Source organism: Diadema setosum, chromosome 18, assembly GCF_964275005.1.
Source record: "Diadema setosum chromosome 18, eeDiaSeto1, whole genome shotgun sequence".
Classification (NCBI taxonomy): domain Eukaryota; kingdom Metazoa; phylum Echinodermata; class Echinoidea; order Diadematoida; family Diadematidae; genus Diadema; species Diadema setosum.
In genome coordinates this window covers 28,570,726-28,586,132 of record NC_092702.1, presented here as the reverse complement: position 1 = coordinate 28,586,132, position 15,407 = coordinate 28,570,726, and the positions used below count along the sequence as shown (strand labels likewise).

Here is a 15,407-nt window from a genome sequence, read left to right as displayed (position 1 = left end):
CCCGTCAAAATTTTTGAATTGTATCACCTGATGCAATGTCATTGCTCACCATATAACAATTTTGATCCTTAGCTGCATTAGTCACAGAATTACATTATGACAAGCACTAGACTATCAAATTTTAATGGAAGTTTTTATCTTGGTATTCTCTAAATACACCTTTGGAAAATATAATTTTAAATGCAATTACCAGATGTTTTAAACAAAACCAACAATGTGAACAAAATATGACAATGTAACCCTTCAATAAATCTGATCTCCATATGCATTTAAATATCTTTTCTTTCATACGTGGCAGATATCTGGAATGAAGATGTAGTTGTAGGAGATGCACAAAGAAAATTGACATCAGAGAAATATGGAGATAGAATTTCATTTTTATTCATGATCTTGCTTGCACTACATGTATTCCTATTTCAACATTCAGAGACAATATAATATCAAATGGCTTGCAGAGGTCATAATGTTCTGTAATACGCCAATTCCTCAAGACAGCTGAATAACTTTTATGATTGACATATTTGCAGGAAGGGGGGAAAACGGATGAAAACAAAAAATAAAGCACTCTGGGACAATGTGAAGATACACATGTATATACTGCTTTTGTTGTGTTTACTGGAGTGAAAGTATGCTTCTACATTAAGGCGTGTGTGTGTGTGTGTGTGTGTGTGTGTGTGTGTGTGTGTAGGGACTAAAACACCAGTGAGCACGAGGCTGTAATGAATTAGATGCCACGTATGGAGCCAGACTGCAAATTTAGTCCCCCCCCCCCCCCAAATCAATGTGAACTTGGCGGACAGTAGTCTTACTGCTTCTGACGTGTTTACTGGAGTGAAAGTATCATGCTTCTACATTATAAAGGATGTGTGTGTAGGGGATAAATCATGGGGTGAGCATGAGGCTGTACAGTGCATTAAATGCAGAGTCACAGTCAGACACAGGAATGCGCCAGACCGCAAATTTCAATCCCCCCCCCCCCCCCCCCCCCCCCAATGTGGACTTGGCAGACAGTATTGACAATGAAATGAGGTACTTTGACCTTGTGACCTAATTCTGTAATGACATTGATTTTAGTTCATTTGCTATCCTGTGAATATAAAAACATTCTCCTGCACAACAGAAGCATAGTTCACAGGAAAAAAAGATTAATGCTGGCACCACATACAGTGTAGCAATATTACTCTAGTGGAAAAGAAAAGCCCCAAAACAGGATAACTGCAGACTCTGCAATATGAATCAATGACTGCTAAATGACAGCTGTTTTCATATGTAGAATTTCTGCACCACACTTGCAAATGATATGATGATGATGATGATGATGATGATAATGCACTGATTTGCAGAAAAATACCTACAGAATGAAAGTCATGCATAAAAACAAAGGGGAGAACACAAATGTGTTCTTGATTTAGGGTTGGTTGTGGCACAGTGAATTGGCAGAACTGACAAGTGCTGCTGTCCTAAATGTGACTGCTGGGACTTTTTTGTGGTGATGAGTTTTGGAAAGAAGTGCGCAATTTGGGGACAGGTTGACTGTATGCCCGTAGGAGGGCATCTTGACTTCCACAAGGGTAACCACTCTACTGTTTGTGAGTTCAGGAAATTTCGAGTTGTGTTTCGAGCTACTCGCCACATTTCATTAAGAAACATGCCATTGGGCAGCAATTGATCAAAGATTATAGCAAATCTGTACCGTGTCCTTCCATTCAAACAAGAAAATGTGATCTATCATCTTATCTTTTCGTGATCGTGAATTCCGTAATCTCATTGGTCAATCAACCACTGAATATTTCCCGTTTCCGTGAATAAGGTCATATTGTGCGCATGCGCTAAATCCGCCACTGAATATTTTCCGTATTCCGTGATAATCACATTATGACATCATGATATCACATAGCTAGCTGCGCGTGTACCAAAGACGCTAAACTGAAAAGATAGGAAAGTGCGCGCTAATCCTGTACAAAACAAATGGACAGCGTGTGGTCCTCAAGTGTATTACGCACATCACCTGAGACCACTCAAAGACGCTTGATAAACAACAACAACGGCATCAAAGACAGCGCATCTCAGGTGATGTGCGTCTTTTAGTCAGGTCGCTTAACGTCAAATTTTGAGATTACCGTTACACGGCGGATAAAAGCACCAAATTTGGAGAGATGACCCCTCAGGACCTACTCATTGACATTTGAGTAGGAGCCCTCTGCAAAATTTTTATTTTCATGGTATAAATGCTGAATTTCATTTTGCAGAAAATTTCGCGGAAATGAAACTTTCGCAAATTTCGCGAGGAGCTGATATCGCAAAATCAAAATGCGCGCGATTCTAAACAATGCATTTGATGCCAGTGGCAATTTGCGGAAGTTTCATGCTGCGAAAAAGACCGTCGGCTCCAAGTCACGAACATTTCATGTTGGGAAAATAACACCGTATTTATGTATCTGAGAGAGTAAAGTAACGAAAACGAGGTTCACATTTGTGGTACTTTTTTCATTTTTCATGAAGCTGGAAAACATGAACCCAATCTTGAATTCCATGATCAACAAAGCATTTGAAACATAGAGGTGGTTGAATTAATTACCGATTTATGAAGAGAATAATGCTGTCGAGGTGTCACAGTGTAATGTACATTTGCCAGTTCAGAGTTATGTACATAAAGCATAGACCCGATATTAAAGGGGCTGCAGATCATTTTCTAATGTTTTTTTTTTTCTTTTGGGGGGGAGGGAGGGAAGGAGGGGGCTGCGGACCGTTGACGGGAGTGTTCAAGGGTCAGTGATCTCCCCCTCCCCTTACCATTAGAAAACGTTCTAAGCCCCTTTTATAAAGTAACTAAACTGGGAATAGCAGGGACCTACGCCACAATGTGACAACTCAACAGCATTTTTTCTTCATAAATCGGTAATTAATTCACCAACCTCCATGTTTCAAATGCTTTGTTGATCATGGAATTCAAGATAGGGTTCATGTTTTCCAGTTCCATGAAAATGAAAAAAGTACCACAAATGTGAACCTCGTTTTCGTTACTTTACTCTCTCAGATACATAAAAACGGTGTTATTTTCCTGACATGAAATGTTCGTGACTTGGAGCCGACGACCTTTTTTCGCAGCATGAAACTTCCGCAAATTGCCACTGGCATCAAATGCATTGTTTAGAATCGCGCGCATTTTGATTTTGCGATATTAGCTCCTCTCGAAATTTACGAAAGTTTCATTCCCGCGAAATTTTCTGCAAAATGAAATTCAGCATTTATACCATGAAAATAAAAATTTTGCAGAGGGCTCCTACTCAAATATCAATGAGTAGGTCCTGAGGGGTCATCTCTCCAAATTTGGTGCTTTTATCCGCCGTGTAACGGTAATTTCACTTAGCGACCTGACTATTTGCGTGAGAAGCGCTGTCTTTGAAGATGTTATCTGGCTACTGATTGATACTAGTATCTTATCGCGTGTACTACGTATGCGCGCATAATCAGCTTGCGAGACGTAAGTCAACATGGCTGACAGCCGGCGATTTCAACGTCATTCACGAGAGGAAATCAGTGAGAAGAAGGTTAGCACTTACACTTAAAAAGATAAAATTGTTACCCCCTGCTTGTTCTTACGAAATACGGGAAATATCTACGGTCTGGTGCCATATTCCATTCAGCCTCCGGCCTCATCATGGAATATGGCACCAGACCGTAGATATTTGCCCGTATTTTGTGAACAAGCAGGGGGTAACTAATGATATCACTGTTTCCTTGTATGAAGTGAGCATCCTGTTGGAGTGATCCCTTGCCTGTAAATATACAGTAACTAAACCTCACAAAAGTCAACAAAAGAATCAAATAAAAAGTTTAGGACTTTTACTGTATTTTCAATCTTACTATTACAATTGTTTTATTTGTTTACTAGTTATAGACAAAATTAAATAAGAAAAAAAATGACCAAACTTTTCAAAGGCAAGATCAAATTCTTTACAAAGGGCAATGAATATAAAATCTCTTTTGAAATATACAAGTGTTCATTCCACACAGCAGATCCATATCCTGGGGGTTGGGGTATCCAGTGGCATCAATGATTTGAGTGTTCACCGTTCCCACTTCGGATGCCACCTCCGAGAAAGACCATGATACTGTGGTAACACCAAGTCCATATTAGCACGGTGAGGAGTCACATATTAGCTTTCATCTCCCACCGATTCTTGGCCTCGAAGCCCCAGGCAAGCTTTTTCTTCTTCCGCCGCTTCTTGGCTGCTTTCTCCTCTTCTTGTTCCTGAACAAAACAAAACAAACAAAAAAACCCCCCAAAAAATATGAAGAGATATTTTCTCCCACAAAGTATGTTGTAATCTGTATTTTTGGTGGCCTGGAAAAGATATGTAGTGGCCCAAAATAAAAACAGCAAAAATTCATTTTAAATCTTAATTATCCAAATGGGTCACCAAAAGATGAATTTGGTGGCCCCGGACCACCATGCCACCACTCATGTCAAGCCCTGGTGTATTATGAAATCTTACACTTTCTTTCAATAAGGCATCCACTTATGGTTCAATTTGGGGAACATTTCCTTTTTTACTTGCCAACACAGATTTAGATTCTCCATCCCATCAACAATACATCTCCATTATTTCCATGAAATGGGTGTACTTGAAAAGTAAATATTTTCAGGCATTTCACCTGACATGAGATCAGTACAAAATAAAAGAATGCATTTTTTTTTTTTTTTGCCTATTGAATGTGATACTCTTTCATATTTTGATTCCACGGAATTAGAAACAAGTAAAATCTACAGTATCTTACCCCGTCCAGTATGAAAAAAAAAAAAAAAAATCCACTTTTACAGTAAACATTCAGTTATTGAAATGGAATTTTCACTGGAATAAAACAATCTCATCATGGAATACAGAAATCTTGTAACATTTACCAGTGTGTGCATCATGTAGGGAGACACCTAATTGTTGGTCTAATTTCTATGACATGAATAATTTGCTGAGAATAAGCAAAGACCTCCACTTTCACAAGTACCGTTTTCCACTTGATGTAGTCCCTTGCATCAGCAGCCTTGGCTATCTTACAACCAAGTTCCCTCTTGGCCAGCTGATCACTCATTTCCTCTGCAGCCTCAAAGTCTCCTTCAGCCACAGCCTTGTCCAGTCTCTTCTCAAGGCCACTCTGAAAGAGCAGGAAGGAAATGAATGAGGCACACTATTGCTTCATCACTGCATCAGTATAATCAGTAGCAACATTTTAGACTAATGCACTTAAGCTGAATATACATTTAAACCATTTGCAGATAAAACAAAAACCCAGCACTAGTGCTTTAAAATAGTCTTAAAATGTGAGTCAAGGATAGAAACAACCACTGTATAAATTAGAATCCGTATAATCGATCTTAAATATTGTTAAATACACAAAATGTAAACAATAGTTAAAATAAAAATGTTTCCAGACTAAACCATCTACAGTTGTAGTTTATTGAGAAAAATACAGATATCTCCTCATATTTTAGGCTTTCTTGTGAAAATTTCATGTGGTAGGATGTTTTGTGATACAACAGACTACACATATATGCATCAAATGTGATATCTTGAACATTTTTAAATCACTGCTTCCAAAGGTAAACAGAACCTGTAACTTGAAATTTATTACGATAATATCCTCCTTAATAGGCACATTTACTTCTATAAATTTCTGATCCACCTGGTTGAGGACACACTCAGCACATGCTACTAAGAGACACTTCATGTTTGGAGGCTGACATCATGCCTCCTCAACCCCCCCCCCCCCCACAGATTTTCCATTATCACTTTTTTTTTTTTGGGGGGGGGGGGGGGTTGTATCTTTTTGTCAAGCTTTGCTCACTTAAGTTTGTATCCATCTCTGAGCTATTATGAGCTATTAATGACCAGCTTTCGCTATATGTCTCCCTCATCACCTACCTTTGGTGCAAACTGTCCATGGTCAACTCCTTGGCTGATGTGGGCATTGACATTCAAGTAGCCCTTCAGAGTGTCCCAGTGTTCCTGTTGAGATTGGGACGGCCTCTGCTTGACCTCTGACCCCTCCCCCACAGCAAGGTTGTCAACACTGCCATCAGAGTGCTGGAGCTTATTCAGAGGGCCTTCCACAGGGGGAACGCTGTGATAACCACCTGTGCGGTAGCATTTAAAATGCCAAGATGAAACACTAATGCCTCCTACGGTACAACCACAGGAAGCCTGATATCTTCAAACTTCATAGCATGACCCCACTACATGCACACAGATATGTGAAACGAGTGCACACAATAATTTGGGTAACCAAAGTGGCAGTTCACAAATGCACAGCTTACTAGCTGCTGCAATGGATACTGCAAAGTTCTGGCATTGCAGCTGTGTTCATGAAAAACTGCTTCATCAATTGAGACACAGAGCTTCCTATTTTGCAATTAGTCACTTACCACACTGAGAATTACAGTGAATCAATATGGAAACTATAAATGTCAGCGACACTTATCTCTTTTTTTTTTCTTCATTCAAATTAGATCTACATGTAATATTCATGTGATACATCTGTCTTGAAGAGTTTTAAGCTTTTGAACATACTGGTGTCAGTAAGTTACAAGAATCCTCTTGGGCATTGAAATCATAAAGAGTAAATAGTACAACTCAATAGTAAAAGGTACAAAAGAATACAAAAAAAAAGTACATGGCAGATATGATCCAAATAACATAAGACCACACTGATCACTCAACTACTATTTCATGTTAAATATAAAAAGCAAATGCCACTAACCAAAGTCTCTTCTCCTCTTCCTCCTCCTCCTCTTACGTCTGTAGCCTTCTTCAACTTTTTCTTGTGCAGCACACACGCGCTTATCTTGTAGTTCATGAAATTTCTGTGGAACAAAAACAAACAAAGCCAAAAACACAGGAAATGAACGAATGGTGCGTGATAGAGTATTCAATCACAGACTACGAGTGTGGAGGTGAGCGAGAGACAGTCTCATCTTGGTCATCAAGTGAAGACAAGAGTTGACCATTTAAGCAGACGCTGTGTGTTCCTGGTATAATGTAGAGGGTCACTAATGCTTAAAGGACAAGTTCACCTTCACAGACATGTGGGTTGAGTGAATGCAGCAATATCAGTAGAGCACATCACTGAGAGTTTGAGGAAAATTGGACAATCCATTCAAAAGTTATGAATTTTTGAAGTTTCTGCTCAGTCATGGCTGGATGAGAAGACTACTTTAGCTTGTGATGTCACATGAGTACAACGATATAAAGAAAGTATAAAGAAAATTCAACATATTTTCACTTTTCTCGCATAACAAAAGAACACTCGACTTCTCTCTTTCAGAAGGCAAGGGGAATAATATTTCCCTTAACATATGTCAGTATTATCGAGTCGAAGAAATGTGCACTTTATTCAAAAAACAAAGTTTTGTGAAATTCTCTTTTTATTTTCCTTATACTGTTGTACGCATGTGACATCATACACTGTAGTAGCCTCCTCATTCAGCAGTGATTGCACAGATCCATTAAAAATTCATAACTTCTTAACGGACTGTCGGATTTTCCCCAAACTTTCACTGATGTGTTCTACTAATTGTTGCATTTACTTAATTCATGAAGGTGGACTTGTCCTTTAATATGCCACACAAATTCCCTGAAAAGATCTCTTGTAGCACAGCCTGGTATTCCAGACAAGAATACTGTGGCTCTAGCACATGGATAGGAATTCAAGATACAGTCCGACCTCTCTTATAAATCTGGACATACCCTGTCAGCACTGGCGCTTGTCCGAATAAAGGATTTGGCCGGATATGACAGACTTAATACATGTACTATTGATGTAGCTGTGGTAGCTACACGTACATGTATAAATTTTGCGTGAACATGTCACATCCTTGTCAGCAGGTCTGCGTTCAGAATTCTCTGATAATTTGCTCAATGAACGATCACCTGTACTGTACCTTGCCCTGATTTTGAATATGAAAATTTTTCTGTCCATGTTCTCTTGGTGATTTGGGGGTAGCGAATGTCTGATCTGAATGCATGTTATTTAGATGTATTCTAGATGTAGATTAGCTACACGCAGCCGCTGTAGAGACAGCGGCTGCACCTCTATTCCTTCGCAGACGTTGTCATTTTTCAGTGTGGTTGTGCGACTCCTTCATGAATATCTTTATTAATCGTGGAAAACTAAAATACAAGGAATTATCGTAATCTATGATAATCATTCAATAATCGGTATGCGATTTTTTGTTTAATTACGTCAAAAACTCACCGAAATCTGTGGCTGAAATCAGGTCTGTAAACGTCCTTATTGCTTCACTCCTCATCTGCGTGTTATTGTGAATGGCATTCACTCTCGTATACTACAACGTAAAACGTAGGTAGTCGGAGAGGCGCCCTCTAGCTCTCCGACTACCTACGTTGTACATTGTAGTATACGAGAGTGAATGCCATTCAATTCCTTGTATTTTAGTTTTCCATGATTAATAAAGATATTCATGAAGGAGTCGCACAACCACACTGAAAAATGACAGCGTCTGCGAAGGTTTTAGTACAGGTGCAGCCGCGTCGCTTCGCGACAGCGGCTGCGTGTAGTTAGATGTACTACTGTGTAGATATGAGAAGTAAACTAATAATACTGTTTCGGGTGTTGGCAGCAAAGACAAGTCTGGTGAATTCTTCAAATATGCTTCAACTGTTGTCCTATTAACTAGTAGTACTGTTAAGTGTTAGTTAGTGTTACCGTAGTGTTTAGAAACGAACACATACAAACAGAAACACACCTCAAACTTTTCTACTAAAAAACAACAAACAAACACCAAAACAACCTTCATACAAGCAGCCAGCGCAACATTACTTTGTCAAGAAGCGGAAAAATAAACAAAACAATGATAAGTGGCCACGTGCCTTAAGTTTGTCAGCCGTAATGGTCGTTTTCAACAAAATTGCATCCGACTTGACCACCGGAGTGTTCGGTGGATTCTCAGCCGAAACCTCCGGGGTGAACGCCGAACAAGCACCGCTGTGTGACTTAATACGGCTGCCAGTGCCAGCCTTCTCCGTTCTCTCTTCCACCAAGGTGTCATATCTCTCAAGTGATTGACATGCATATTTCCGTTTTGGAGAAGATGTTAACGATTCTGAGTTGTCGGAAGATAAATCTTCATCCAAATGATCGGGTAAAATTGATAACATTTTTGTTTCCGTCGGCTAAAACTAGTAAAGTGAAACACCGTGCCGTCGGCCCTCAGCTTTAATCAAAATGTCTCCCTCTACCGCTGGCTACACACAGTCGCAGCTAGCTACGCTAGTATATATCGTAGGCGTCGCATTTGCGGAAGAAATTCAAGCAGGTGATTGGTTGGCTGAAATAACAACACTCAATCACCGCGAATGTCGAAAAGGTAGTGAAAAGGTGAACTCCGAGTGTAGAAAACACCATTCATTGACCCTCGTCTGCTTCATTGATTCTTCTTTTTAAGCAGGTACGTAAGATGATGTATGATTATGCTTTATGTGTACACTGATGTTTTTGTGATTCTGTAATTGTGTGTTTTTTCATGATCTACTTTTGGTTCGTCGTTGCAAAACCACACATACATGATACACCACGTCACCTCTGTGGCCTATCCTATGGCTATGCATGTACTGTACTGCACTGTGAGCTGTGTGTGGTAAATGCGTAATGTGTACAGACCACGTAGAACCAGGGAGGTGGCAAATCACCTCCTTGGTAGAACTTACATTTAAGTGTATGTAACTTACACCTATCGTAGACAGAGTGTGAGGGAGGGAGTGACCAAACCCAGTTCAGTTGGTTATTTACCTAGTACCACCTAATGTCCCAGTGACTTGCTGCACTGCTCCTGCCCTGCACTGATGAAACTAGTGAGACTGAGAGAGCAAACCGGTGCGTGGTGGCAGTGTAATATGGTGGAACTTGGAAGGGAGGCCGTGCCAATGTCCACCACTGCATTGCCACTGGAGATAGATGGTCTAGAGCGCGCTTGAGTGACGTTAAAGTGAAAACATAAGTTTTGTTAAGGGTTTGAGAACCCGTTGGGCACCATTTCATATTTGCTTGCAATAATGTCAGAATGTATATCGAAAGAGTCTACAAAGAAACTTACCTGGCTGACGCAATTTGCCGGGATGAGTCGTCATTTTGGAGTATTTTGAGATAAAAAAAAGAGTCGGACGTCAGTATACCGACTTTTATTCCAGAAGACTCGGTCTCAGGGAAAACTCGGCCTTATTTCAGACAATTTATATGCAGTTCATGATCGCCATATTTTACTGTATACTAGCCCGACCAGACGCTGTTACTACGCTTACGCTACGTATCTATATGTACAGCGACTGGGCTGTGTATAGTTAACTGTATACCAAACGAGGCTTAACTGAACAGACAGGAAAGTGCGCGCTAATCCTGTACAAAACAAATGGACAGCACGCGGTCCTCAAGCATATTACGCACATCACCTGAGTTGCTGAGACGCGCTGTTTATTGCTTGATAGGCGCACACTAATTTTGCATGCGCGCCAAAGAAATTTTTTGATGCGCGTGTTGTATCAACTCGGATCGGACCATAACTGTGACTAGCCAGAGTGCGAAGCGCTATACAGGCCGCTCCCATAGTACAACACTGTACAATCCAGAGGGACTACTCTGCCCGCCATCAAAGCGAGGCCGAGTTGTCCCAGAGTCCGAGTTCAGCCTGACCCCGATCAGATAAGTTCTGAGATTGCGACTCCGGCAAAGCTTTTCAGTTAATATTTCGTATTTTCGTCGTTACCCATCAAATATCTTGTTATTACAGCGTTATTCCGCACATTTCTTAGGCATACATTCTGTACGTTCACATTTTGGAGCAAAATTTGACAACTTTTGCAGGTGTACTAGAACTATGTTTTGGCTTTAATGACAGTAAGTGCACTCTGGTGCTAGTCTTCAGTTCAGTAAACTAAAATTTCAACATTTGCATAGAATCTACAGCTGACATTCCTAGCAGTAATGTGTGTCTTGGGGTTGCGTCGCTGCAACCTCGGCCCTCGGGGTGCTACATGTTGGGGTCACTGTAACCACACCAGCGACCCCAACCCGTACCGAGTCAGGGTCGCATGGCAGCCCTATGGCTATCGAAGGACCGCCTGATATGGCTTAGCATTTTGGTGACCAGAGACCAAAATACAGGTTTTTACACTGAAATTCGTAGCCATACTGTTAGATAAGATACTTACAATCAGAACGGCTGAAATTGATTTACAATATGATTTGTTTTTACGAGCCCAGTGAAAGATTTTATCCGAGGTTTTAGTCCTTTTGCACTTCGTATCATAGTACAACTTACACAGCGCATGCGCTAACAGCCTTGCTGTCGATCGGGTATGGGTAAAACGTAGCACATATTATAATACACAATGTATGCGTGTGGAAAAAAAAAACAGGACAGCTAGCTGAGAACTGAAATGAATATTCATTCGCGCATGCACAGATCATTTCATTTACGTGATATGTTCAAAATGGCGATTTGCATCTTGCGGAGATGGTCTCAAAGATGATAACGATTAATCTTGTTTCCGGAGGTAATGGTGAGGGATACATAGTTGCCTATAATATTCTACAATATGGTATTACAACATGTGACTTTTCGTTGCGAATCCAAGTGTCGTTTTGAACGATGAGTTGTTTACAGAATTGCAAGCATCGCAGTGCACTTGATTACTTCACTAAATTGCATACAAGTCGTCGGGGCGCTGTTGCTGGTTACACTACACAGTGCCCCGCGCCGGGGTTAGGGTCGCTGGTGAGGTTAGTGTCGCTGGTGCAGTTAAAGAGAGTACCTTGGTCTAGAGAGAGTTTGACTGAAAGATTGGTCTGTTTACTCTGTATCTTGTCGTCGGGGATATGTTCCGCGGAGACTACATCTGGGGACCGTTTCATGAAACTTTTTGTCAGTGATTTACACTGACAACTGTTAAAAGCTACTGAAATCCTTGCGTCTGATTGGCTGATAGCAAATTTGTCGGTGAAAACCTCCGACGAACTCGTTGATGAAACGCCCCCCAGGCTTCACAGAATCACGGAGGAGAGCGGTAAAAGTCAAAAAGTGATAAAAGACTCCTCCGGACAGACAGATTTTTCTGTCTAAGAGTAAGAGAGAGTGTACCTGTGGCAGTGTGGAAGAATCCTGAAAGTTTGGACTTGGGCATATTGAAAGTTCAGGGATTTGGGGGACATTTCTTGTTTTACTCCTGTTTTGGGGGTTCAGCATGAGCAAGATGAGGATTCTTTCATCAGAGTGATGAATTGCGCGAGTCTCACGTGTGTGCACGCGCCGATGTGTCACACTAACTATGTGATAGTTGGCAGCCCTGATGTTAAAGGTATCAGACAAACTAGTCAGTAGAAACACCAACCCTCAGTAGACCAATTCTTTACATTGTGGGGTCTCTTGTTAAATGTGCCTTGTAGGTATATGGTCGGGCCCTCTGACTGTGTACCTACACCACAACATGTATGACACAGTAACTCTACAGGCCCCCAAGCGAATGAGAGCCTAGCTAAAACCTAGTTGGGAGGCAGATTAATCTGTCAGTTGGATTCCCATTTTCAGATTTAATTTTTTCCTGCATGGATTACTTGTCATTACTATACTGGTACTGTATATGCCATAGGCTATTTAGTGAGTGTAATTCTTTTTTTTTTTTTTTTTTTGCGAATCGGGACTCCCCGACAATTTTGTGAACGGTCAATTTGAGGTCATTCAGGTTAATGTACTTGTGCATGTCACATTCATGTCAAGAACAGAGTTAATATTTTCATGTAAATTCGCCCCTTTTGAGGCTTCCTTTTGGATTTCTAGTTTTTCAGCTAAAGTCGAGTGTGCTTAGAGTCCCCTTTAAGTCAGGTCGCTTAACGTCGAATTTTGAGATTACTGTTACACGGTGGATAAAAGCACCAAATTTGGAGAGATGACCCTGCAAATGAAATTCAGCATTTATACCATGAAAATAAAATTTTACAGAGAACTCCTACTCAAATATCAATGAGTACGTCCTGAGGGGTCATCTCTCCAAATTTGGGCTTTTATCCGTCGTGTAACGGTAATTTCACTAAGCGACCTGACTATTTGGAACAATGCAGAAGTTACTTGCATGTGTTGTGGGAAGTGAGTGTACTCTCGCATCTGATAGGGCAGTTTCATCAATGAATGAAACTCCCTGCTGTAAACAGGTCTATCTATCAGACGCCACATTGATTTGGGCCAGTGAATAAACTTGCCATAAAGGTATTGGGGTAGTCGTATGTTCAATGTTCAATCGCACACAAAATAGATTTTGTATGTTGTGTTCATATCAAAGCATTGCATTTATGAAGTACAAATCTCTTTGTTTGGGAACATTCCCTATGAAGTCACAGTTTTGTAAAAGTATGAACAATGTGATGTTTTTCAGGTTGAAAGCAGAGATCTAAGAAGTAAGCTCTCGTTAAAGCCATGGCTTCGCTAGTCCAGCAGAATGTGGATGTAGAAAACCCTGGAGGTGGGATCCACGCAGGCAAACGACCAATGCTATCTGCCGGACCACGAAGAGGTACTGTATTGTTTCCTGCAATTTGTTATTGTGACGGGATGAGTTGTCTTAATGTGTGTGATCTATACCGCCAGGTCTAGATCACATAGTATTTTGTAGGGCCCCATTTTTTCTCTCTCTCTTATTTCTCTAAAACAACAACAACAGACATCTAGCTCATTGATTAGGCATGCCAAAAAAATCTACTTGATATGCTTTTACTTTTGAGCTCCAGCGGAAGGTGAAAATTAGTCCAATTTCATTTCAGAATTTCAGTAAATGATTGGATGGAATGTATTTACATTCAAGATATTTGTTCTGATAGAACTATATTTCCAAGGTTTTTTGACACTGATGTGTTTCAATTTGAATGTATTTGTATTTCTGTGATGTCACACTAACAGAAATAGCATGAACAATGAATGCGAGAAAGAACAGATTTAAAAACAGAAACAAACTAGGCACAAGTAAATGTGACAAATCATTTGTGAAGCCTATCAATTTTATTTACAGTGACTTTAACATTTTCTTGATGTCATAATTACCATACAGTGTATTTCATTCGTCGAACAAAATCATTCAGTTTGTCTTTTCTTTGATGCTTTTTTCTTTTCTTTTTTTTTTTTTTTTTTTTTTTTTGTAGAGATCATTTATTACCTTGAATCCAGAATCCATTGCTCAAAAGCCTTGCCATGAAATGAAATACAAAAGTGCTGGCAGCTGTTCTAACAACATTTGAAATCCAGCAGCTAATCAGTTGTGTTGTATGTTAATTCCATATTCAGCAAGGCTCAGGAATATTCAGGGGGCACTGACCCACAAAACTGAGAATTTTCTACCAAAGGTCTCCAAAATCAGGCCTGCAGACTACACTGCCAAAGTGTTTTGCTTTCATGGGAAAATCAGTCATGACAACCTTCTTTTTAGTTGCTGCAACAACGATATTGGTCAAATATTGATACACTACAGGTCTCGGCAAGGTCTTCTTCCAACAACGAGAACTCGCTAGTGACGCCGCGCAAAGCCTAGGTGATCTGAGCAACAGCATGGGCGGTCGTCAGCCCTGGGCAACCTCAGCAACACCGTCCACAAGGCCGGGCAGGGCAGCGGATTGCTCAAGAAGTCACTAGGTGCACAACTCAAGACGCCAGGACCTGGGATCAGGGTCTTTGGGGAGGGCCAGCACTCAAGGTAGGAAGCTACACATTGATAAATAATAATGATAATAATAACAACAACAACAATGATAATAATAGTACTAATAATATCAACTTAGCATACAAAGAAAACATTCTTAATAATGTTTATATGGTCAACCTAGCTCAATTGATTCCAAAGAGACCAGAGAAAATTCTTTTACTCATGTGAATTTTGACTTACCCTAACTATAGAATTTACACATGTTTATATCCATCTGGGGTAGAATTTATGAGACTTTTTTCTTTTTCTTGTGCTGGTGGATTTAATTGAGGTTAATTCTATGGAAAAATGATGCCATGTCAAATAATATGTCCCATATGACAAAATCATGCACTTTCTTCTCCTTGTAAACTTTATGAAAACACTTGACATATTTTTTCTGATTTTTATGCCTGACATATGAGAGATATCTGTTTAATTTGATCTATCTGTGTATGGCAGGGAATTGAGGGCAAGAAGAAGGCTCCCAAAGTCAAGACAGATGTCAAGAAACAGAGTCTCCCCATCCGCAGACCTTCAGAGACCTTTCCAGACATCGAGAGCATGAAGATATTCCAAGATGCAGGTAGTGCATAGCCACACTTAATCTATGTATTATGTTTTCTTCAAGTTACACTATAAAAAGGCCAGTGATATGGACTAGAGATATTATAA

The 15,407-nt window shown here is 40.2% G+C and overlaps 1 protein-coding gene and 1 pseudogene across 1 annotated transcript; one reads left to right on the top strand and one right to left on the bottom strand.

Annotated features, from left to right (window-relative positions):
- Window positions 1-3,720: 3,720 nt before the first annotated feature.
- On the bottom strand, window positions 3,721-9,217 carry LOC140241845 (uncharacterized). Its single transcript, XM_072321598.1, has 5 exons — window positions 8,886-9,217; window positions 6,757-6,859; window positions 5,922-6,133; window positions 5,008-5,154; window positions 3,721-4,255 (listed from the first exon to the last, which is right to left on the bottom strand). Exons 1-5 carry the CDS (start codon window positions 9,171-9,173, stop codon window positions 4,154-4,156), a joined length of 852 nt encoding a protein of 283 aa, XP_072177699.1. The 5' UTR covers window positions 9,174-9,217; the 3' UTR covers window positions 3,721-4,153.
- A 164-nt stretch (window positions 9,218-9,381) lies between these two features.
- The window catches only part of LOC140241672 (uncharacterized), a 10,253-nt pseudogene continuing 4,227 nt past the window's right edge, over window positions 9,382-15,407 (top strand).